At 35.4% G+C, this 24,320-nt stretch overlaps 2 protein-coding genes across 3 annotated transcripts; one reads left to right on the top strand and one right to left on the bottom strand.

The window, feature by feature from the left end:
- Positions 1 to 14,826: 14,826 nt before the first annotated feature.
- Positions 14,827 to 22,739, top strand: LOC112027279 (uncharacterized). 2 transcript variants are annotated; one of them, XM_024059952.2, is made up of 7 exons: positions 14,827 to 15,862; positions 16,664 to 16,766; positions 16,878 to 16,943; positions 17,920 to 18,093; positions 18,183 to 18,279; positions 22,080 to 22,219; positions 22,307 to 22,739. In XM_024059952.2, the coding sequence occupies exons 1-6, from the start codon at positions 15,295 to 15,297 to the stop codon at positions 22,206 to 22,208; spliced, it is 1,137 nt and encodes a 378-aa protein (XP_023915720.1). In that variant the 5' UTR covers positions 14,827 to 15,294; the 3' UTR covers positions 22,209 to 22,219; positions 22,307 to 22,739. The 2 variants fall into 2 exon arrangements, with proteins under 2 accessions (XP_023915720.1, XP_023915719.1); XM_024059951.2 differs by having other exon boundaries at positions 14,828 to 15,862; positions 22,300 to 22,739.
- Positions 22,740 to 23,142: 403 nt separating this feature from the next.
- LOC112027281 (uncharacterized) lies at positions 23,143 to 24,089 on the bottom strand. The gene has a single exon (XM_024059954.2). The coding sequence runs from the start codon at positions 23,906 to 23,908 to the stop codon at positions 23,372 to 23,374; it is 537 nt and encodes a 178-aa protein (XP_023915722.1). The 5' UTR covers positions 23,909 to 24,089; the 3' UTR covers positions 23,143 to 23,371.
- Between the last annotated feature and the right edge of the window lie 231 nt (positions 24,090 to 24,320).

Here is a 24,320-nt window from a genome sequence, read left to right as displayed (position 1 = left end):
GAGCTTTAGAACAACACCACTACAAATAAGAGTAAATTTAAAACCAAATAATTATTAGCATAACACCAAACAAACACCAACTATATAAGAAAAGCTTAGGGTTTGGGTTTTATTTAAGAAGAGGGGCAAAAAAATAAATATCAAAATTATATAATATATTTTTATAATTTAAAAATATATTAAATATAAGTGGATCAATTTGGGTTAGACGGGTTTGTAAATCTCATGATCCAAACCCAACCTGACCCACTGTAAAAAATAAAAATAAAAAATTTAATGACCCAACCCAACCCATCCCATCATCTCTTAAAAATAAACCCAACCTAGTGGGTTGGGTTGGGTCGGGTTGGTTTTGGTTAGTTGGCAGGTTTATTGCACACTCCTAATTATATATAGCTTTAACTCTTCCTTTTCATCTGTGTTCAAGAATTTTAGGTCCTATTAAGAGCTTTTAAGATTAGCTTCCCACACCACTGCGCATCCTTGGCTTGACAATCACTCCACAAGTATTAAATACTTATGGAGTGTGAGGGGTAAGGACCAGAGTTCAGATCTCTAAGATAGAGTTTTGCACATATATACACTTAGATTATATTAGTTTAGAATTTCTATTATATCTCAAAAAAAAATCAGCATCCCACAAACCCTTACACATGGCACATGCATTGCTAATGATTGCTTTTTTATTATGAAAATAAATAAGACTTATCAATCATGTACTTAAGATAATGGAAGTCACATAATCCAACGATAGGTCCACAAATTTGAAAATACACAAAAAGGGAAACTTTGAGCTTCTAGTTATACAGATTTTTTGTTCACAAAACACCCAATCCCACTTCCAAGCTAAATCGAGCAACCCCAGTCTCCAGAAGGAACAAAATTTGACAAAGACCATATCACCACCCCACCACTCAAACGCTTGTGGAGAAGCTAGCCCAAAGATTGTTTGACAGGCCGATGAGCTATGGCCCATGGTAAAACATTTATTGGAAGCTAAAAAATGTTGGGCTTCTGAATGCACCAACGAAAGTCTGAATTTATATATATATATATTATATATAAAAAAAAAAAAAAAACAAAGTTTTGAGTTTTCAATATAAATCCAAACCGGCACAATATCTTGAAAAAGTCTGAATTTATGTAATAGTCTAATAATGTACTATGGGGTCTAGTTCTATTTGAAATAGGATGCCAAAATTACAATAACAAGGCCACGCTCATACAATTGGGCCTTCACCATGTGGGCTGGACCAAGGTGTTTTATACGCCTGAACAACATTTTCTTCCAATTAAAGTGTAATGTAATTTCTCCTCCGGTTAAAGTTCATATTTTTCTTTTTAAGTAATATGGACATTTTGAGGACAATAAGACTTTACTTTGTCTTGAGTCCCTTGCACCATTGTTGACATGGAATTTACCTTCTTAAGATGTGATAGAATGAGTTGGAAAATAGTTTAAATTTTTTTTTTTTTGGAGAATGAAAGACATAAACTTTATTAACTAAAGCAAGCCAAATCAGCTTGTACAAGATGCTAAATGTGTGGTAGAATATCCTCCATCCACACTAAAAAAATATTATATGCTAATATGTCTAGCCAGACTATGTGCTACAGAATTGCATTCTCTTTTTGTATGAGAATAAAGCATTGTGTCAAATCTTTGGGAAAACATTTTGATATCCTCCAGTAAAAGGCTTGAAGGAGATAAAGGATACTCAAACTCTTTCAATGCTTTGATGACAGCCATAGAGTCCCCCTCAAGGATAGCTCGCCTTACACCCAACTCGCTTGTGAAAATTAAGGCTGTTGCTGCTGCCATTGCTTCAATCTCCATTACACTGTGAGCTTGGGACAAAAGCTTAGTACAAAACCCTAAAACCAACCTATTTTCATTCTTGACCACCACGCCTATCCTTGATTTATTTTCCTTTGAGAATACTACACCGTCGAAATTTATTTTAACCAAGTTCACTAGAGGAGGTAGCCATTTTGTTTGTAGATGGTGACCGCGAGGCTCAACCTGTGATTTAGTGTCCGATAACCTCAAGTGGTATTTAGTCAAAGAAATTTGTGATACCTTAGCAATCTAGTGAAGCGTTGTGGCAAGTGCTTGGACCCAAACCTTATTGTGCTTGTGCCAGATTAACCAGACCGTAAATGTGAAGAGCTTGAGTTGTTTCCCTTCTTCAACTATCCATGACACCAACTGCTTAAAATCGACGAAACCAACTTGACTTCTAAAATCCCACAAGGTTTGATCATCCCACACAATATCAATCTCTAAGCAAGACCACAACGCATGCAATGGACTTTCAGTATCAATTCTGCATCTGAACATATTGGGTCGGTGATGATAGTTCTTTTCACCAAAAGCTTACTTCATCAGCATGGCATTACGGCATCCCCTCCACATAAAATTCTTCACCTTTTGGGGCACACACATAGCCCAAACAGCTTTCCACAGACCATTGCATCTTCCTCCACAAAAAGTCCATCCATTAGGTCCGTGTGCCATTGTCTTGTGCTAGGATTAATGAGGCAGCTCACCGTGGTGTGTTCAAAATCCTCATTGGGGCATGTAGGCAGGTATGGAGGAATTTTTCTTGGTAGCCACCTATGCTACCATATATTTACTTTCTCACCATTCCCAATCCTCCATCTTGAGCCCCTTTTGATGACTTCCCTTCCTACTAAAATACTATTCCAAGCATAAGACTCCATTCTTGAAACAGAAGCCTCTATGATTGTAGTATTGGGGAAAAAACGTGCCTTGAATACCTTGTAGAAGAGAGAGTGTTTATTGTGCAAAATTCTCTAAGCTTGTTTTGCTAACAAGGAGTCATTAAACATAGCTAAGTCTCTAAATCCTATTCCGCCGACTTTGTCATCTCTTTCCACTTCACCCAATGCACTTTCCTCCTATCACCTTGTTGTCCCCACCAAAATCTCTTCATTAACACTTCAAATTAATTACACAAACCAATGGATATTTTAAAACACCCCACGGTGTAGGTTGGAATAGCTTGAAATGATTGCCTTCAACAATACCTCCCTACTAGCTTGAGATAGTAATTTCCCTTTCCACCCTTGCAACTTCCTCCACACCCTTTCCTTAATGTAGCTAAAGCTCGATTTTTTTTTTTTTTTTTTTTTTCTTTTCCCCACAAGAGAAGGGAGCCCCAAATATCTCTCATATTACACAATTTCTAAAACACCCAAAGCCACCTTGATTTCATGCTTCACATCAATGGAAGTGTTTTTGCTAAAAAATAGTGATGTCTTGCCCCTATTAACCTTTTGTCCCAAAGCCAACTCATACATATTCAAAATTTCTAAAACCTTGCCACATTCTTCCATAGTTGCCCTGCAAAAGAGTAGACTATCATTCACAAAGAGCAGATGGGTTAGTTTAGGTCCTCTCCTACAAAGAGAAAACCCATGAATATCACCATTACATTCTGCTCACTTAAGAAGCCCATTCAACCCTTCTGTACAAATCTTGTCACCTATGCACTCTGTTTGGCAGGTAGGACTTTTCTGTTAGTGAGTTGATGGCAGAAACCAAAACAGATGTGATTTTATGTTTTCAAGGAATAACATAGGTGCAAAATCAAATTAGGGATCAAAATGAGATTATGTCCAAAATGTAGGAATCAAAAGTGTATTTCTGACAATAAATATAAATGGGACGGTTTTGTCTAGACCTTTCTCTCTCAAGTCACAATATACTTTCTTGTCATTGTTTTTTTTTCTTTCTTTCTTTTTTCCTGAATAAAATATAAATTTCTCTAAAGGAAAAAATAAGTTGAACCCATAGTTTAGGCAAGCACTGATTCTTTCTTTTTTATCTGAACGTCTCTCTTAAGTCTTTTATCTCACTCTCTCTCTCTCTCTCTCTCTCTCTCTGTAACATGTGAATGCTCTGACCTTAAAAAAATACTAAAAAAACAAAACAAAACTTTTTAGACAACATAAAATGTTACAATTTATTCTGCAACTATCCACATGTCAAAATGTCAATGAAAAAAAATTGGTGGATCCATATGAAAATGACAGATAATGAATTAAACTTTGACGCGTAGAATAGTTGTGGCAAAAACTATAAGAGTCCGTATAGTGGAAGAATAATATTACATTTACAAGTTAAAAGTTGTTGTAATAGTACTTAAAAATAGTAAATTATTGCATTATCAATAATTAGTTGCAATAACTTTTAATTATCAGTTACAATTGAGCCTTTAATACCTAAAAGTGTTAAATGAAGAAATCATTGCAATAACTTTATACTAGTTACTGTTGCAATTTATTTCAATAAAAATTTCGAGTAGATCTTTTATTGCAACGAAGCTATCATTGTAATAACTTGATATCAATTATTTTACAATATTGCAATGACGATTATGAAATTACAATGAATATATCATTGCAATAACCTGTTATCAATTATTTTACAATTTATTGCAATGACAAAAATGAAATAATTATTTATTACAATCGAGAGATGGATGATTGGGAATTGGGATGCGTCTTCTACCATATGGACAACTTCAAGTTGGAAGTAGTGGCGGCTTTAGAAATTTTTCTTAGGATGTTCCTTAAAAAGGATAAATTACACAATCTAATAAAAAAAGAAATTATTAATTATTGTTGTTTAGTTGTTTCATTAATTTGTTTGTCTTTTATAAATTATAATTTGTTATATTGTTGTTTCATTAATTATAAAATTATTAATTATTGTTTAGCCTAACATAATTTAATTTGTTTTTCTTTTATAATGTATTGGTTAATTAAATAATTAATTATTGTTTATTAGTTGCTACCCCCAATTAATTATTGGCTAATTAAATTATTGTTTATTAGTTACACTAGCACACACCCCATGTGCATTTACTTCTCTCAAATCAAATTTTCCACCCCGACCCCATCCCCCCATCTACCCCTGCTCAAAAGACAAGCCCCATGGCCCCAATCATAAAAGCAAATCAGATAAATTCACAATCACAAATCACAATACACTAAAAGACAATTAATTATATCTCACCAATATCAACACCAACAATCACCAACACAAACTGATAAAGCCAAAAACAGAGACAAATATTAATAAAGTGATGAGGTAATATATAAATTTTTATATAATACTTTCATGTAAATAAGTCCTTCAAGATAATATATAAAAAAAATCTAAAGCTCATAGCTCATTAGATATAAGATCTTAGTGAGCAGTGACACGTCACTAATCACTAGCCCTTCAGGTCAAGTCTTAGACTTGGCTTCTTAAGTTTAAAAATAATTTAAACAGATGATGAGAAAAGACTTGCCTTTTAAATTTGAAAACAATTAAAACAAATAAAGAGACAACTCATTCCCACTGTCACATTTCCCAAGTAATCTGAATCTGATTAGAGCATCAGCAATGGATAGGCCAAATCCCAAATGTAGGCCTATTTTACAATTTAGGCCCAAAATGCCTCTCCATTAGATATTGGGTTTTGTAACTATTGCTTTTTTTTTTTTTTTTTTTTTTTTTCCAGTTGTGCTACGGTGTGATTCTAAACATAGAATCACACTATAGCTTAATGATAAACGTTATATTAATATTTTATGATAAATATCAGTCCTTTCTCTCTCCACAGTCTCTCATCTCTCACTCTCTCCATCGCTGAAGCTATTTTTAGGTTTGGGTTAAGATCAAAATCAAAATTAACTGGTGTTAAGGAGCTTAAGGATTTCGTCGCAGATGTTGGAGAGCTCCGACTCGATCTAGGTCAAAAAGCGCCACCGAAGTGGGTTACAATCCAAGTTGAGAGTGGATTGTGATTTGGGTTGTGCCGTTGAAGCGGAGAGTCTGGTGTCAAAAAGCGTCGCCGAAGTCGGTTGCAAGCCGGTTCTTCTAGGTTGCGATCTAGGTTTTGTGTGTGTATGTGTGTGTGCCTTTTTTTTTTTTTCCTGTTTCTGCTATGTTTGATGGCTTAAGGAAGAGGTCTGGGTTGCGATTTGGTTTCCGGTATGGATTTTTTGTTGTGATTTTGCTAGGGTGGCAGGTGGTGATTTTTTGTTGTGATTTTGATACGAATTTTTAGATTTGTTGATGCGATTTTGCTCGGGTGGCAGGTGGATTTCTGGTGCTTGTTTGATTTGGGTGATTTTTTTATTGTGATTTGATTTTTGTGATTTTGCTAAGTACGGGTTTGCTAGAGGTTGAGGTTGAGGCCGGTGCTAGAGGTTGAGGGAGAAAGAGAGGAAAAGGAAGAGAAAAAAATATTAAAAAAGAATATTTAAATAAATTGGAAAAAAATAGAGTTTTGAGATGTTGGGGGTATTGTAAAATGGTATGGTAAAATAGGATAGGATTGAAAAAACCATTGTGGATGCTCTAAGTGATAATTTCTTCTAGCCTTTAATTAGCTTTTCTTCTTCCCAACATATGCTTCTCTGTCTTCAACTCATTCTTCTCACTTTTTAGTCTCAACGTATGCTTCTCAGTCTCCATCTCCTTCTTCCCCAGTTTTTCAAACACAGAGTACAGCAACAAATTATTTCTCTCTCACAGCTTCAGCCTTCACTTGCTCTAACTCTTTCTCTCCCTTTCTCACTTTTTCTTCTCCGAAGAATAAATCCAACAAATAGGTAGTTGCTTACCATGAAGACCTAATCCGTGGGTTTGCTGCCATCTGTAATCTGTTGAGTTTGCATTTGTAATCCGTAGGTTTGCTACCATTTGTAATCTGTTCATTTTGATGTTGGGCTTTTTTTCCTGGTGGGCTTGCTCTGTTACAATTATTATTATTATTATTATTTTTTTAGATTTTAGTTCAAAATTTTTTTTTGGGCTTTTTTTTTTTTTGCTTGAAAGTAGAACAAATAATTTTTTTTTTTATTTGATGGTGTTCCTAATTTTGCTTGAGGGTGTTTCTAATTTTTTTAAGGGTAAACATATAAAAAAATATAAATTATTATATATATACTTTTTTTCCCAAGTCAGGGTGTTCTAGAGAACACCTTGGACTGAATGTGGCGCTGCCACTGGTTGGAAGAATCCATGTTGTGTGTTGTTGCAAAATTCTTGGACCATAAAAAAACAAATCTTTCGGTTCAATTGGTCTGAGATGTGCCCCACGGTGGAGGAATTTAGCGTTATCATGGGTAAAATATATATATGAGGAAAGTCCTATTCTTGGCTTACCACTTTGATCCTAAAAAAAAAAAAATTCTTTGCAACTATTTGAGCCACCCTTTGCAAGATATGGAGGAGGTGGTTGATAAAGGCTTTACTTTCGATCTAGAACTTTTGATAGACCTGTATTGGAAATACCATTACCTTTCAAACACATGTCTTGGGTCTATGAGAGTGGTGATCTTAGCAGCTTTCTTTTTCGTGAGTGACCTAGTGCCAATGGTCCTTGCTGAAACTTTGATGGAGCTCGATAAAGTGGCCAAAGGAGAAACCCAAGACTTTAAGGGGAGTCCTTTGCTGTTGCAAGTAAGTCTCTAATATTTTCATTCTTACAATCTTTTTTTTTTTTTCCTCTTTTTTTTTAGCACGCACATGTACACCTTATCTCGGCCTACATCCTTCAATAGAGCCTTTAATACCTAAGAGTATTAAATGAAGAAATCATTGCAATAACTTTATACCAATTGTTGTTGCAATTTATTGCAACAAAAATTTCGAGTTGATCTTTTATTGCAACAAAGTTATCATTGCAATAACTTGATATCAATTATTTTACAATATTGCAATGACAATTATGAAATTGCAATGAAGGCTGTGTTTGGTTCTTGTAAAATATTTTCCGAAAAATAGCCTATTTTTTGGAAATGCTATTTTCAAGAAAGGAAAATATTTTCAAGTGTTTGGTTGCATTAAAAAAATTGTTGTGGAAAATATTTTCATGTGTTTGGTTCTATTCTGAAAATACTATTTTTCTACAATTTTTTCACATTTTCTCAGTATCCAAACAAATTTGATTACAAAAAATGTCAAAATCGCAGCCAATTCAACAACAAATTCTGACAATCAAAAGCCACAACCACTAAAACATCACCACCACACCACCACAACAACAACAAAAATCATACTTTAAAAATACAAAACTGAGAGATCGAGGAAGAGAGAGCGAAGAGAGAGTGATCAAGCGGCGAGATTGAGGAGGCGATTGACGAGATTAAGGAAGAGAGACCGAGCTCGAGAGGGCAACGAGATCGTACAGTTTGTGCCGATGGGTCTAGGTCTGGGTCGAAGGCTTTGGGTTCGTCGGTTCGTGGGTCAAAGGTCGCCGGCGGTTGCTCGGGCGGTTGCTCCGGTCTTGGAGCGGCGGTTCGAGCTCGTGGCTCATGCTCTCTCTCTCTCTCTTCGTGCTCTCTCTCTCTCTCTCTCTCTCTCTCTCTCTCTCTCTCTCTCTGTGTTTTCCGGAAAATGACATTTGAAATGAAAATAAAAAGGGAAAAGAATTTCACTCTTAACTCACGGTCAACTTAAAAGAATTTCCAAAAATGCTATTTTCAATGCGCAACCAAACACCCGCATTTATAGAAAAGCATTTTCGGAAGTAATTTTCACCCAAAACAAACGCAACCAAATATATCATTGCAATAACCTGATATCAATTATTTTATAATTTATTACAATAACAAAAATGAAATAATTATTTATTACAACGAAGATATGGATGATTGGGAATTGACATTTTAGCCGACTATGCCACCACGATGTGCCATTGATCCCTTTTGAGTTGGCATTTTAGCTTTCTGATGCCACTGTTTTTAGCTATACCAATGTAAGAAAGCGAAATGGAAAAATCATTTTCATTTCAAATTTGTGACATCAATCGACTTCCCTGTATAAGATATGATACCTCAAACTGCTCAACTGCGCAACCACTTTCACCTAAATGGCTGCAAGTTAAATGAGCTTGTCTGGTTTGTGAGAATTCATTGCTAAAGCTCACAAGAATTATTTTCAACTTTAAATGCTTGATTAGGTAAAACTTTATCACAAAGTCACAAATAGGTAGGACAAGAACACACATGCTTATCTAGAGTACAATCAATCTTTTTATTAGCTTTCTTTTTTTTTTATTCAAATGGCCAAGTTGGCCTAAAAAATAAAGATACCTCATCTCCTTTGCAAATTCCCATGTCAGCATTGAACCAATAGGATGAAGTCTGCTTTTGTGTTTGTTAGAAAGGGAATTACCACACATATCCACGTAGGACCTTTTACCCCCCACAAGGCCATTTTAGTGGAGTTCTAACTTTTTTTATAATGCATTGGTTAAGTAAATTATTAATTATTGTTTATTAATTGCTTTCCCCAATTAATTATTGGTTAATTAAATTATTGTTTATTAGTTGCACTAGCACACACCCCGTGTGCATTTACTTCTCCCAAATCAAATATCCCACCCCGGCCCTATGCCCCTATCTACCCCCACTCAAAAGACAAGCCCCATGGCCCTAATCATAAGAGCCAATCATATAAATTCACAATTACAAATCACAATACACTAAAGGACAATTAATTGTATCTCACCAATAGAGCTTTTAATACATAAAAGCATTAAATGAAGAAATCATTACTATAACTTTATACCAATTATCATTGCAATTTATTGCAACAAAAAATTTGAGTTGATATTTTATTGCAACGAGGCTATCATTGCAATAACTTGATATCAATTATTTTACAATATTGTAATGAATCAGTCTTTCCTCAAGAAGGGGTGCGTTGTTGTGAAATGCTTACACCGCAACACTTTCTACCCTGCCTATCGCGTCTAGTATAGTTCAGAAGGGATCAATCCCAGCCCATCTTCCCCTTGGACTACACAAATGAAGACTATGGGGGTCAGAAACCAATTTTCTTGAACAAGGTGTGGGAGAAATGTCAAAAAGATGACAGCCACAAACAACTTCAAAAGTCACTTGATGCACACTACGTACTTGGAGTGGTTGAAGAGCGAATTGATCTCTGGATATCCTGATGATACCAATTGCCAAAGCACAAGACTCATCATCCCGGTTTTTCCAACAAAGTTGACCATCTCAGTATGTGCACACCCAAATGCAAACTTCCTAATCAAAACTTCCCTAAATGCCAAATTTTCAAAAGCAAGGTTGCCTTTCCTGTTGTACCCATCACCATAAGTGACCTTAAATAAACAATGACCCACTTGACAATCCTTCTTTTGGAGCAGGTTACAGACTATTGAGTTACAAGCTATCTCCGTATAAGATGAAGAATGAGTTGGGTCAAATATAGGTTGGGATTGGTGGTAACATTGGACACATGGTTGGCATTGTACCCAACCAACGTCACTTTTAGTATCCATAACTAAATATTGAAGCATTAGAGGTGTATCAAGCCCTATTGGAATGAAATGCTCTCTACCCCTTAGGTTTGAACTTACCTCTCCCTTAACAATAATAATTTTTGTTGCAATAAATTTATTGTAATAAAATATTTTTATTATTATTAAAAAAAATTTATTGCAACAAAATATATTGGTGCTATAAATTGTTGCAACAATATTTTTGTTGTATAAGTATGGCTGGAGTTACTTTGGAAACTTATTACAACAAATTGTTTTATTGCGGTAGGTTACCGCAACAATAATTTTTGTTGCAATAAATTTATTGCAATATTATTATTATTAAAAAAATTTACTGCAACAGAATATATTATTGAAATGATTTATTGCATCAATTTTTTTGTTGTAATAAATATGGCGGGAGTTGGAGGTGTACCAAACCCTATAATGATAAAATATTATAATAGACTGGATGTGCAATGTGCTAGATAATAACAATATACTTCATGTAGCAGAGTATTTCTATTAGTGCTCGATATGTAGTAGACAAGATAATATATTCCTCATGTGGGCACTCTAGGCTTCTCTACAATCTGAGCCTCTAAATCCCAAAATTTATACATATACTTAAAGTCATAATTAAGAGATAATCCAAAGAAATTCAAAATTGGAATTTTGTGTCACGTGTGGTATTGAATTTCTTAATTTGGCTACATACATTTAAGAACATTTGTGAAAATCGAGAAGTCAAGCGAAAAATGTGTTTCACTCTTCCTTTGCAGACTTATTATTATTATTAGGGTCAGGCTAATGAGTGCTGTGGGGGGAAAAGGGCCCAATCCAACATAGTGGGCCGAGAGTCCATAGGAGGACTACTATGCTACCAAGAAGAAGGAGATGGTAAGGGCAAAGCCCATCTGGAAGAGGGACCCACAGAGGGAAAAGTGATTACAATCCGAAGAGGTCGCTTCTGTCCGAAGATGTTACATTCCTCTGACGCGAATAGTAGGGATCAATTGAACGTATAAAAGGTCAAGATGATCTTCCGAGGACTCCTATTGATCAAGATAAGCTCTGAGTACACTGGGAAACGATAAGGATGAAAAAATATCTAAAGGGAAAGCTGTTACCATCGTATTTAATGCTCTGAAGCAACTTTTCTGGCCGCATTTATGTGGAGAAGATCCCTGAACAGTGTATCCTTACCTACAGCCACTCACACAGAGCTAAAGGAGATGCTTGACATGACATATACTCAAGTAGACTCACGGATGAGGTACAAGTGGACGATGGAGATGAAGAGAAGGGAGGTTATATAAAGGAAAGAAGCTCTTAACGGAGAAGGGGGGGAAGAAGGAAGAACTTTGCTGTAACCCTAAGATTTGTATTCACCAGATAATCAACAATATAGCTCTTCAGATATCCATTCTTTACGTGTAAATTCATGTTGGTTTGTGTTTGAGGGTTGTGATTCATTGTTGTTGACCCCATACTTAACCTAGCTCTTTCACCCATACTCTACAAATTCATTGTTTTGGGCTTGGGCCACAAATCCTAACCCTACAAGTGCTCTTAAGGTATTGGTTAATAATTCAGTTAAAGAAAACTTTTATGGGAAAAGAAAAAAAAAACAATTAATATTTTGATAGTTTTTTCATTTCTCATAAAAATGATGTCAAAACTTTCGTAAAATGAATTATTAATCAATGCTCTAGGGCACTTGTTAGTATTTCCCTTATTATTATAATTACTCTTTTTCTTCTACCATATTCAGTATTCACCTTCTTTCTATCTTCTATCTTCAGCATTTGGAAAGAATTTTCTTAAACACTTACAATCGCAGTCCAATGAAAATAAGAAAACCTGATACAAAAATAAAAGGTGTTAGCGGTTGAATGGGCAAAACTAATTTATCAGCAAAAATCTAACATTAAAGATGGGGTGTAAATGAAACTGGATTATTACAGAAGAAAGCAGTGAGAAGAGAAGAAGAAAGTGACAAAACTTTTGAGTTTTGAGAAAAAAGTCAAACCTTCCGAAAGACTGAGTTGATTGGATCAAAAGAAGAGAATGCAGTATTAAAGGAGTTAATTTCGTATCGTACCGGCCAGTATGGCCGGAATATTTCGCACCGAAATGGTACAAAAATATGTTTGTTTTGTACCGGTTTAAATATCGACTATACCGGGTCGTTCCGGTCATACCGGGAAACAAATCGGATTTCGGCCGAAAACTTCATACCGGGGTAGTAAGCTTACATGGCCATGGGGCACGGGGCTTCGGCAGCATGTGTTTATTTGGGTTTGGAATGTGTGAGGGAATTAATGGTGGGTTGGGTTTTACTTTCATTTCAATTTTCATTCTTGTTAATGCAGAGAAAGTTGGGTTTGGAGCTCCTTCTATGGGCCTGTTTCTTTTGTCTTTGTCATTTTGTGATACAATGGCCCATGGAGGGCTCTTGGAGCGAGCTACGGCTCTCAAATGGTATGATCTATTTTTTTTTTTTTTTTTTTTTGCATGTAATTTGAATAAATTATGAGAAGAACCAAGCGTAAAGTTATGAAGGGTAAAATTAATTTTTTAAGTTAGTAAAACTTGTTAACATTGGAAAGTTGAAACAATTAATGCTTAGCATAAGAATCCTTTTTAAGCCAACATTTTATGGTTTTTCATGATTACCAATTTTTTTGTTAGTATAAACAACGAAGGTAAGAAGCCTATTTATAAATAAATTTTATTTGTTTCAGTTTAAAACAGGCATAAAAATTATATTATAAATTTATGCAAAATTTTTCCATGCATTGCAAGGGAGTTTGCAATACTAGTTGAGTATGAATCACTTATCTCTCTACTTTCTTCTCTTTTCCGTTATAGTATATATGAGAAGATTGAATTAAAAGAAAATTGTGATTGCTTGAGAGTTTTGTTTTTTTGGAAAGAGAGGACATGAAATGACATGGATAATGATTCTTTTTATTTTCTCATCAATATTCTCTTAAAAAAACAGTGAAATTAGGGGTGTAAATCAAACCCGATAACCTGACCAACCCAATTCTAACTAAAGATAATGGATTGATTTTTGACAAGTTAATGGGTTGCTTAGTTTGAGATTCTTGTAAGAGATGTTGGTTGGTTTGATTTCAGTTTGGTATTTTTTCTAATCACTAAACTCAAACCAACCCAACCTTTTACATATTCATATATTATGTAATATCTTCAATTTTATATGTATGGTTTTTACCATTACTACGCTACATACTCAATAATTTCTCACAAGCATGAGCACAACATTTTTTTTAATAATTTTTTTTACACTAGAATTTCATAAGCTCTAGAGGACATGAGCTTTTCTTTAAAAAAAAAAAAAATAGAGGACATGAGCTGCTATTCCCCTTTGAAAAACTCAATTTATGGGGGGGAATGGGCAGAATAATCATAGATAAGAGAAGTATTTGGTTAGTTAAACAACGCGTGAAACTATAAAGGAAACTAGGCATTTCGAGTTTTAGAAAATCGAGATTCATTTACATAAATCTCGAGTTTTAGAAACTCGAGTTCCATGCAAAACAAAATTCTAGTTTTATTGCCCCTATAGTGGCGTTTTTAAGTCTTATAGTGACGTTTTAAAGCCCTATAGCGGCGTTTTTTTGCAAAAATTTTTCATAAGTGCTCAATACCAGGTTTAGTGAGCCCTATAGTGGCGTTTTTATGCCCTATACTAACGTTTTAAATCCCTATAGTGGCGTTTTTTTGCTAAATTTTTTTTTACCTCCATTTTTAAGCCCTATAGTGACGTTTTTAAGCCCTATAGGGGCGTTTTCTGAACTCGAGTTTTTAAAACTCGATTTTCAATTGGATTTTTCTTACAAATCAGACCTCAAAAACTTGATTTTTATCTTGGAACTCGAGTTTTAAACACTCGAGATGCTAGTTTTCTATATTCTTATCCAACATGACAACTAACTAAATTTTTTAATATTTATTGTTATTTAGAAAAAAAATTCCAATTTATGGTGGTGTTCTCCGAATTGTTTAATAACTCTAATTCTTAAAATGTAATTATTGCTCAAGAATCATGAAAATTAAATTGCTTGAAGTAGTTAAGTACTGAAGCCATTAAATGAGATCCATTGATTTCACGACTCAATTTTGAATAATGATTAATTTCTTGCTCAACCAAAAAATAAAGTCTTGCTCGATACCATTTTTTTCTTTGTATCAACCTGTCTTCTCTAGTATTCCACTGCTCTTATTCATTAACATCCTTTTTTCTTGTAATTTATTCATGGAGAGCCTTAGAGCGTGTCTAGTTCAATTGTAACCTCAAGATTCAAATCTCATTTTCCTAACTATCTAACTATGAAATTAAAAAAAAAAAAAAAAAGAGTAAAAAAAACCTCCATTCTATCTCAGAAAACCCTCAATTAGAAAAGAAAAATATATGGGATTATAACATTTCTAGACTCTAGAGTACTAAATAAAAAGCTCGCACATGCAATCGAACAGCAAATTGTGTGTTGAATATTAATAATTTAGAAAGCAGAGAGAAAGACACACACAACAACATCGACAACCGACAAAGGTAAAACCCATGAACTGGTTTGTCCAGCAGATCTACAATTTTACATCTACACGACACCACAGCACATCACAAATTCACAAACAACTTAGAACTTCCTCCTCTCTTAATCCACGACATTCACCTTAACACTTCTTCACCTTCCACTCCAATTTCTTCAACTCTCTCTCTCTCTCTCTCTACAAAACAAGTGCTAGATCCCTTGCAAAATCACCCAAATCTTCAATTTTGAACAATACCCTTTTGCAATCTTAGATTGCATTGTCAACGCCATACCCAAAATCTCCTATTCCCATTTCCAAAATCACCCAAAAGCTTCAATTTTGAACACGCCCATTTGAAGTTTTCATTGCATTGTAAACATATAACACTATATATTGTAAAAAAAAAAAAAAAACAATGGGCAAAGTTTCGATTTTGATATACATAACCGTAGCAGTGCTTATTCTCTTTCTTATCTCTTACTCTCCGAGTAAACCCTCGAACCACCGTCACCGCCGCCTAAAGCTCCGATCAAACTTCACCTTCTCTCACCAAGTGCGTCCCCATCATGACCCCGTGCCGTTCGACCCCATTGTCGCTGACCTGGAGCTCCGCCGCGAGGACCGTCAATGGGAGAGGCAGTATATGGAACACTCTCACCCCGAGTTGGTTCAGCATGAATCGGACTCGGCTCCCGGAGCTGAGTCACAGCCCGAGTGGGAGGACTTCGCGGACGCCGAGGATTACTTGAATGACGAGGAGAGGTTTAATGTGACCAATAGATTGGTCGTGTTGTTTCCGAGGATTGATGCGGACCCGACTGACGGGTTTGTGACTGAGCACGAGTTGACTCAGTGGAACTTGCAGCAAGCTGAGAGGGAAGTGATGCATAGGACACAGAGGGAAATGGATGTGCATGATAAGAACAAAGATGGGTTTGTCTCTTTTGCCGAGTATGAGCCCCCCAGTTGGGTTCTAAATGCAGGTCTGTTTCTTTTGTCTTATGTGTGTTTGAGTAATGGTAGATTTTGGATCAGTTTTTCTGTGTGGAATTATTTATGGGTGCTATGTCAATGGGAATGGGAATGCTCAATTTTAGTCTATGTAGTCATTTTTTAAAATGGTGTGAACATTGGATAGTTAGCGACACATGATGCATTTCTGTTCTAATTTCACTGTTATTTGTTTCTTAATCTCATTGTAATCAAGTGAATTCATGTTTTCTTGGAGAAAGCCGTGTGTCCTTTTTTTTTTTTTTTTGGGTGAATATGTGGATTACGCTTTACTTCTTCTTTCTTGTTGTGGAAGAGCTCAATTGGTGTAGTTATAATATGTTTGATGGTTCATGAGACTATGAATTGACTTGACTTTATGAAGAATTTATTAGACTTCTTAATTTTTTGTCTTAATTTTATTTCCTAAATTAGATAACTTGGAATCTTAATTATGTCTCAGTTAGTTCATTAATGGGTTTACTGTGATAGTTACTCGTCTATGTTGTGGTACAAACATTATAAATTGATTCAAGATTTTAGTGTAAGCAAGACCCAATTTTTAGGATTCCTGTTTACTCCACTTGATCATGTAGAGTCGCTCTTTAGTTATTTTAACTCACCAGATATAGGATGTGACTGTGACCATCGTACTACCATTTGGGTCATCTACAATGAAATGTTGTCATCAGTTTGCTCTTTTTAGGGCCATATCTTATGTTTTCTCATAGACCATCAGGACCTCATTTCTATATGAGTTTGTCTTGGCGACTAATTCCTATTTCATTTACCAGATAATACTTCTTTTGGCTATGATATGGGTTGGTGGAAAGAGGAGCATTTTAATGCATCAGATGCAGACGGAGATGGTCTTCTGAATATAACTGAGTTTAACGAGTGAGCTTCTACTTTGTTTAGAAAGTTTCTTTTATTGCAAAAAGCTTCTTTAATTGTTCTTTCAATTGCAGCTAATGCTTTTCCTCAACTTTTCCCTTGTTCATTCTCTAGCTTTCTGCACCCAGCTGATACTAAAAATCCAAAGCTACTTCAGTGGTTGTGCAAGGAGGAGCTAAGGTAACTTGAGTTTCATTAAGTTCCCTTCTCTGACAGTTATAAATTATTGCATCCTTTTAATCCATACATGCATTGGATAAATTCATTTTTCAGTCCGGTTTGTAGTTGTGTCATTGTTGCCATTGGTAACTTAGCTACAAATGTTTTTACCTACTTATTTAGATCGTTCCCCAAGGGCATGGAATGATTTTCTTATGGTGAAAGGCTCTAGGTTGCCAATTCAATTAGTCAGCGCTAATCTGTTCCTCCCAGTCTAAATTCTCTCTTTCTGGCAGCATATTCTAACATTTTTATTATTTATCAAATTTGATCACTAGATTTTCTTGAATTCCTGTATCAATAACAGGCCACTTAATGCATCATTCAAGATGCATTGTTGATGCATGAATTGATAGTATACTTTATGTTTTTATTCTTATGAGGGACTTGACACTTGATTCTCACTCACATTAAACTTTCATGTAAACACTTTAACTAACTTGCGTTTCTCTTTTTAATAAATATTCATATGAGTTATAAAATCTAAAATTCTGACTAACTTGGTTGAAATTTTTTACTTTCTTGGCTCTGAACTCATTTTGTTTCATATGAAGCTAATTACCTATGAATTCTGATTTTAACCATAGAGGTATATAAGATGGGAATTCTTTGATACTTATCAAAAAACAAAAAAGATGGGAATTCTTTGGTGGTCAGGGACCTTTCCTTTAAGTTCTGGGTACATGTGCATGAATCTAGTGGTAACCAATTTTATTCAAAGTCTTATAACTACATTTGATGAGTTAACTGCTTGATACACAATTACACAGTTGATTCTTTTGCCTTGGTTTGATTAATGACTCTTTTAATTTTATTATCTTACTACAATGTTTCACCTTTTGTTCCTTCAATGTCATCTCTAATGGGGCTTTGATTTTGTTGTAATGTCATTGCTTTTCCTTGTCTAATTGGTCACTTTGCACTTTTGCCTCTTTAGGGAAAGGGACACTGACAAAGACGGGAAGGTTAACTTTAAAGAATTTTTTCATGGGCTTTTTGACATGGTGAGGAACTATGATGAAGAAGGTCACAATTCTTCACATCAATTTGATGATTCAATGGAGGCCCCGGCTAAAAAATTGTTTGCTCAGCTTGACAAAGATGGTGATGGGTATTGATCAAAGATATATTTCTCATTTAAATAATGTTCTTTGAATGATATATTCTATTATTTACTTGTATTGGAATTTTCTTTCACAGATACTTGTCAGATGTAGAACTACTACCTGTAATTGGAAAACTTCACCCGTCAGAGAGTTACTATGCGAAACAACAAGCAGATTACATCATATCGCAGGTATTCAACTGAAACCAGTTTCTTATTTGATTGATGAGAAATGTCTACTTGCTGAGTCATTTCGATATGCAGATTGAGTCATCTAAGCACTAAATATAAATTGCAGCCACTTACTTGGAAGATTGTATTTAGTGTGAAGCATACTATTTTGCATGTTTACTAATATGAGTCAAAATATTATTTATGTTGGGGGTCTTATTAAATGATAATTTAATGAATCTTAAATAATCAGGAGCCTTGTTCTGCATCTTCAGTCAACTTTGCTTCAGTTCTCTTGTATCATGTAATCAATGTTATTTGTCCTAGTTTAAGAGAAGCTATTGTTTGAAATGTACCATTAAGGTCCTTGACTCCCTGTTTTTCCGATGAGCAAAAGAACTTGTCATTCAAACATATTTTTTATTCTTATTTCATCTGAGGTTTCATGGAAGTTCACAACTGCTGTTGTGTTTCAAGTTGTGCATCTAACTGGAGATGGAAATCTTTATGTAGAAGTATTACCAAAGATGCTCAGGAGATAGCCAGCCTGTTGCCTGAAGGCAGCATGTACTAATAAGTTGTTGTCATGGATGATGTTGATAATAGGAGACAGGAGTGATAGTAGCCATGCAGATTTAATTTTTATTATATTGAACTTTGCTGCCCCTAGATGGAATTAGTGACTGAAGCTACAGGTGCAAATTTTAAAAATTAATTCAGATGTAAAAGGCTCTAAAGGCCCTGTCCTGTATGTCTATTTTCTGTGTGTGTGTGCAAGTAATCATCTTTGAAGCCTCCGTATCTACGTATGTCTGTATGTGTCTTTTTGTGTGTTTCTTTATAAGGCTATGAGTTTTTTGTATTCCAGTTCTTTTCCCCCTCTTCCAGTTGAGAGTTTTGTTTAGTATTTTTTGTTTTGTTGGGATTGTAAAATTACTATATCAGATGTGTGTATCTTGTTTCAAATTTGTTTATCCATGCAGAAGCATACAGCTGTACAAACTCATGGTTCTTAGGCATGGATTAGCAAAGTTAACTTTATTGTTAATTTTCTGTCCTACAATTTTATCCCCATGGTTGGTGACTTTTATAAGACTTGACTGCTTTTTAAGGAAGCTCGGAAGAGCATACGATGGTCAGTTTTCATTTCATGGTGGCACTTTTTGTTGGAGGCCTCTAGTTTTAGGCATCTCAATGGATCTAGTAGACAGGAAACACTGCCCTATGTGTTTTAAGTGGCGTTCCTAAAAGAACAATATTTTTTTTTTTTTTTTTTATAGTCATGATTGTTTCTAGTATAATTATTTGGGATGAGAGAAGTGATAGGCCATCAATGACATACTTATCTATTCTGCTGATCGGATAATTGTCTCTTCTTTTACATTTTTATGCTTTGAGTTCACTAGGAAATCTGTCATCAACTAAGTTAGGATCTAGCTCACCGTCATGTCCAGGATTTTACAGTTTAATATTTTGGCCTACCTTGCATTATGTTACTAAAAGTTGAATGTAGATGCTCTTCTCTTGGCATTTTAGGCAAGATGTTATTGTCAGCTTAGTACGAATCATGGGTATTGTCTGGGTATTAATTGGCTTATCTTCCAGAACTTGTTGGCTTTGGTGGAATTTGATAATGATTTTGATTTTCAACCAAGCCCTTCTAGGCAAATGATTGTTGTGTTTTGTGGTGGAGAGGGTTGCACTTTGGTGAAGAGTGGTAGAGATTGAATGTGGGATCTCTTGGGGTGGTTGGTGCATGGAAAGTGTAAGGGGTCCATATGGTGTCAGCTTATGGAAGTTTATAAGCCAAGGTTGGATTAAATTTGACTATTTCATCTGTTTCTAGGTGGGAAATAGTTTCAGGGGATCACTTTTGGCATGATTTGTGATGTTGGCCTGAAACTATTTCAAATTGCAAAAACAGAGGCAACAGTGGCAGACTATATGGAGATTACACATGGTGTTATTCTATGGAACCCTTCATTTATTGAAGCTGTTCATAATAGGAGTTGGAGTCAATGCATGCTTTTTTGGAGAAACTGTATACAGCTAAGGTGTAACAAGGTCAGGAGGATAAGATGATCTGGTCTAATTCTAAAGACTTGGGATTTAGAGTAAATAAATACTATAATGTGCTGAGGGAGAGGGGGGTAATAAATCTTTTCCTTGGAGATCTATTTGGCCTCTTAAAGCTCCGTCTCCTGTTGCTTTCTTTGTTTGGACTGCAGTGCAGGGTAAAAGTCTTAACAATAGATAATTTGAGAAAGAAGGGTATAATTATTGTGGATTGGTGTTGTATATGCAAATCCAATGGGAGTCGATAGATCATCTTATCTTCATTGTGGGGTGCCACAGGCTTATGGACATTTGTGTTTTGTTTTGTAGGAATGAATTGGGTAATGCCAAAGTCAGTATCTGAATTGTTGTTTTGCTGGAAGGGAACCTTTGGCAAAAAGTCGCAGCCTAAAATTTGGGGGGTGATCTACTATGTCTAATGTGGAGTATATGGAGAGAAACGAGTGCAAGTATCTTTGAAGGAATGCTTGGTACTTCAAATGAAGTCCAAATTCTTGGGATCTTTTTATAAGTGGGATCTAGCTGCTAGGCCATGTACTGCTGCCAACTTCTAGCAGGAGTGAGTTGGGTAATGCCAAAGTTGGTATCTGAATTGTCGTTTAGTTGGAAGGGAACCTTTGGCAAAAAATCACAGCCTAAAATTTGGGGGGTGAGTCTACTATGTCTAATGTGGAGTATATGGAGAGAAACGAGTGCAAGTATCTTTGAAGGAATGCTTGGTACTTCAAACGAAGTCCAAATTCTTGGGATCTTTTTATAAGTGGGATCTAGCTGCTAGGCCATGTACTGCTGCCAACTTCTAGCAGGAGTGAGTTGGGTAATGCCAAAGTTGGTATCTGAATTGTCGTTTAGTTGGAAGGGAACGTTTGGCAAAAAATCACAGCCTAAAATTTGGGGGGTGAGGCTTCTATGTCTAATGTGGAGTATATGGAGAGAAACGAGTGCAAGTATCTTTGAAGGAATGCTTGGTACTTCAAATAAAGTCCAAGTTCTTGGGATCTTTTTATGAGTGGGATCTAGCTGCAAGGCTGTGTACTGCTTCCGACTTCTAGGATTTTATAGATACTATTAACTTTAGATGTTACCCTTGTAGTTCTCCTTTATTTCATTTAGGGTCCCTGTGTATACTTCCCGTGTACTCAGGCTATTCTTTTATGAAATATTATTTACTTACATAAACAAAGTTGAAAATGAAGATGCAAACAGTTGATAGGCTACAGTAGGCTGGGGAAGTTGATTGAAGTACGCATTCTGTGCAGTGCATTAGGAGTATCCTGATCTCAAGGGTTCTATAGGTATGCTGAAGGAAATAGCTGGTCTCCCTATGGGCCTTTAGGGTAGTATTCTAATTCCAATTTGTTCAGAAAACTCACAAGCTGATTTCCTAGCTAAGAGGAGAGCACTAATATAGGAACCTTATTGTGATTGTGCAAATCATCTTTTCTTGTTAAAAAATGGACACCAGTTTAGTTGTGATAAATTTGTGGTCTCATTATGGTTTGATGATTTCTTTTTAATCTTTTCATCTAAAAAATATATTTTCCTATCTCTTCTTTTGTTAATGTTCCAGAAGTGCTAGTAGTATACAAAGTAGAAGTTCATGCTAATGATGAGTATCACATGAATTTGACTTAACAACAGATTTCAGATTAATTTCTGGGTTCAAGTTGGTTTTGTGGAAGTGTGACTTGATAATGAATAGAGCAGTTTAGTTTTTAAAATAATGTATTGATTTTTTGTTGCAGGCAGATGCTGATAAAGATGGGCGTCTAACCTTGGCAGAGATGATTGATAACCCTTATGTATTTTACAGTGCTATATTCAATGACGATGAGGACGAGGATGACTATGAGTACCATGATGAATTCCGTTAATTTCATGCTAGGTTGGGAAACCCTTTCCATTTGTTTCTATCTTACCTGTCTCGTAAATGATATATAGATGTTTTAATTCCATTTTCTGCAGGATACAGGGAAAAACTTTGGTAGAATTCAAAATTCTTTTGGCTATATAGTACTAGTAAGAAAAAGTTCCACGACCTTGATGTGAATTTTGCTCTTCCAAATTGCTGTTTGTGGTTAATCGCCATGCAGTCATAAGTCATCCTGTACCGCCAGTTTTACAGTCAGATTGTTCTTGGCGTCATTGTTGTTCATTAGATATGAATATCAGCCCACTGTGAAGGGTGATTTACATTTTGATTGATAGCTTAAATAGTAATTTTATGGCACAAAGTTGTTAGACATTCTGATTTTTTTTTTTTCCATATTCTTTGGGTTTTTACTTTTTTAAGGCTTTGTTACTCTACATATTTTATCTAGTTGAGTTATACATGTATGATATTATAAAACATTTATCTCCATTAGTTGTTCCAAGTGGGAGTAGTTTTAATTGTTACAATCCAATTGTTTGCTTAAGGATTAATTACTTTTAAGGCAGGTATTGCGGGTAAATCCACTATTATCTCTCTCTCCAAGTTTCAGTGATCAGCTATAATAGCAGTAGTAGTTTTTTTTTTTTGGGTGTTTTGAAGTTTGAAATCAATGAAGTACTTGAAAATGCTGTCTATTACAAAAATTACCAATTCAGACTATGCTGGCAGCTCTTAGAAAATGCAAATTGAAATTTCTGAAGGAGCTGTGAAAGGTAGTGTGCATGAATGACAAATGGCAGTGAATTATGGTTAAAATAGTGGGACCATAATATGATATAATAGTAGAGGACAGTACAGTAGGCCAGTATTGGTCTTCCAATAGTGTGTGTGTATCATACTCAAAAGACTTGGCTCTTTCTTTGGTGCTAGTGGTGAGATAAACAAGGAATGATGAAATCAATCCACAAATGTTTTAATAAAATTAGGTGAATTTGTTATTACAATATTCAAACCAAAAGACAAGAGTAGAAACAAATGGCAATTGGAATTGAAGAAATTACATTTTGATTTATTTGACATAGTCGAGAAGTAATAATTTGGTAATAATGATGAAGGACAAGTCAAGAAGAATGTCGTAATCAAAATAAAATAGAAAATGGGTCTTTATTTCCGACGAGAATGATTTCCCTTAGGCTCTTCATGGCAATCTTTCTTATAGTCTTCGTCTTCATCATCATCATCATCTTGATCATCATCATCATCAGATGGAGGAGAAGGGTCGAGACGAGCTGCATCCTTGGCCCACCGAATCAACTTCTCCACTTCGTCATCTTCATCATCTTCTTCTTCTTCATATAATATATTGCTGCTGGGACCCACACCAACACCAACAGCTGCAGAAGAAGAAGAAGAAGATGAAGAGCCCTTAGCTTTAAGAGCGGCGAATCTGGCAGAGAGATCGGAGTTGTTGCTGTTGTCGTCGGTCGATTTGTGCGATTGAGATTGAGGAACAACGGATGAGGATAAGGAGGAAGGTCGAGATTTTTTGAGTGCTTGGAAGCGACGGTCGAGATCGGAGTCGATGTAGTTGGGAGAGACTCGGGACATGTGGGAATCGAGAGAAAGCTTGAGAAGCAATTCGTCCTGAGCTGCTTGTAGCAGCTCTTCCACCTCCTTTGCTTCACTCTGTGCCTTCTTCATCTCAATCTCAATTCTTTTTTCCTTTCCACTTCCCACAAACAAAACCACGTCTCTTTTCTTTTTCTTACAAACCTTTCTTAAAATTATATGATATGATTAGCAAAGTGCCATATATTATTGTGGGAGAGAGGGATCCAAGCACAGGACAATGTGGAGACATTAACTGTATTAGAACAATCTATCCCCAAACAGGCCCAAGGAAGAGTTTATATTAAATCTGTACTTCATTACTTCATCTTTTCACATCAAGAGTCATTACATACTTAATTTTATGCTTGAATCCTACTTAGCATTATAGTTGACATTAAAAGCCCACTTTCTTACAAATTAATTGTGTTGGATCAAAAATACTGAGTACCACTATTCTAAGTGGGCTTGGCCCATTCTTTTGTGCTCTTACAATTATATTTTC

The sequence above is a fragment of the Quercus suber genome, unplaced genomic scaffold (assembly GCF_002906115.3).
Source record: "Quercus suber isolate HL8 unplaced genomic scaffold, Cork oak 2.0 scaffold_19, whole genome shotgun sequence".
NCBI lineage: Eukaryota > Viridiplantae > Streptophyta > Magnoliopsida > Fagales > Fagaceae > Quercus > Quercus suber.
Note: the sequence above shows the minus strand (reverse complement) of the source record. Positions and strands in the feature narration are given on the sequence as shown.

Excerpts from the sequence above, each read along its gene's own strand:
- LOC112027279 (XM_024059952.2), top strand. The coding sequence starts at position 15,295 with ATGGGCAAAGTTTCGATTTTGATATACATAACCGTAGCAGTGCTTATT. Across the intron at positions 16,944-17,919 it reads TTGTGCAAGGAGGAGCTAAG|GGAAAGGGACACTGACAAAG; the intron begins GTAACTTGAGTT and ends TTGCCTCTTTAG. Across the intron at positions 18,094-18,182 it reads CTTGACAAAGATGGTGATGG|ATACTTGTCAGATGTAGAAC; the intron begins GTATTGATCAAA and ends TTTCTTTCACAG.
- LOC112027281 (XM_024059954.2), bottom strand. The coding sequence starts at position 23,908 with ATGAAGAAGGCACAGAGTGAAGCAAAGGAGGTGGAAGAGCTGCTACAA.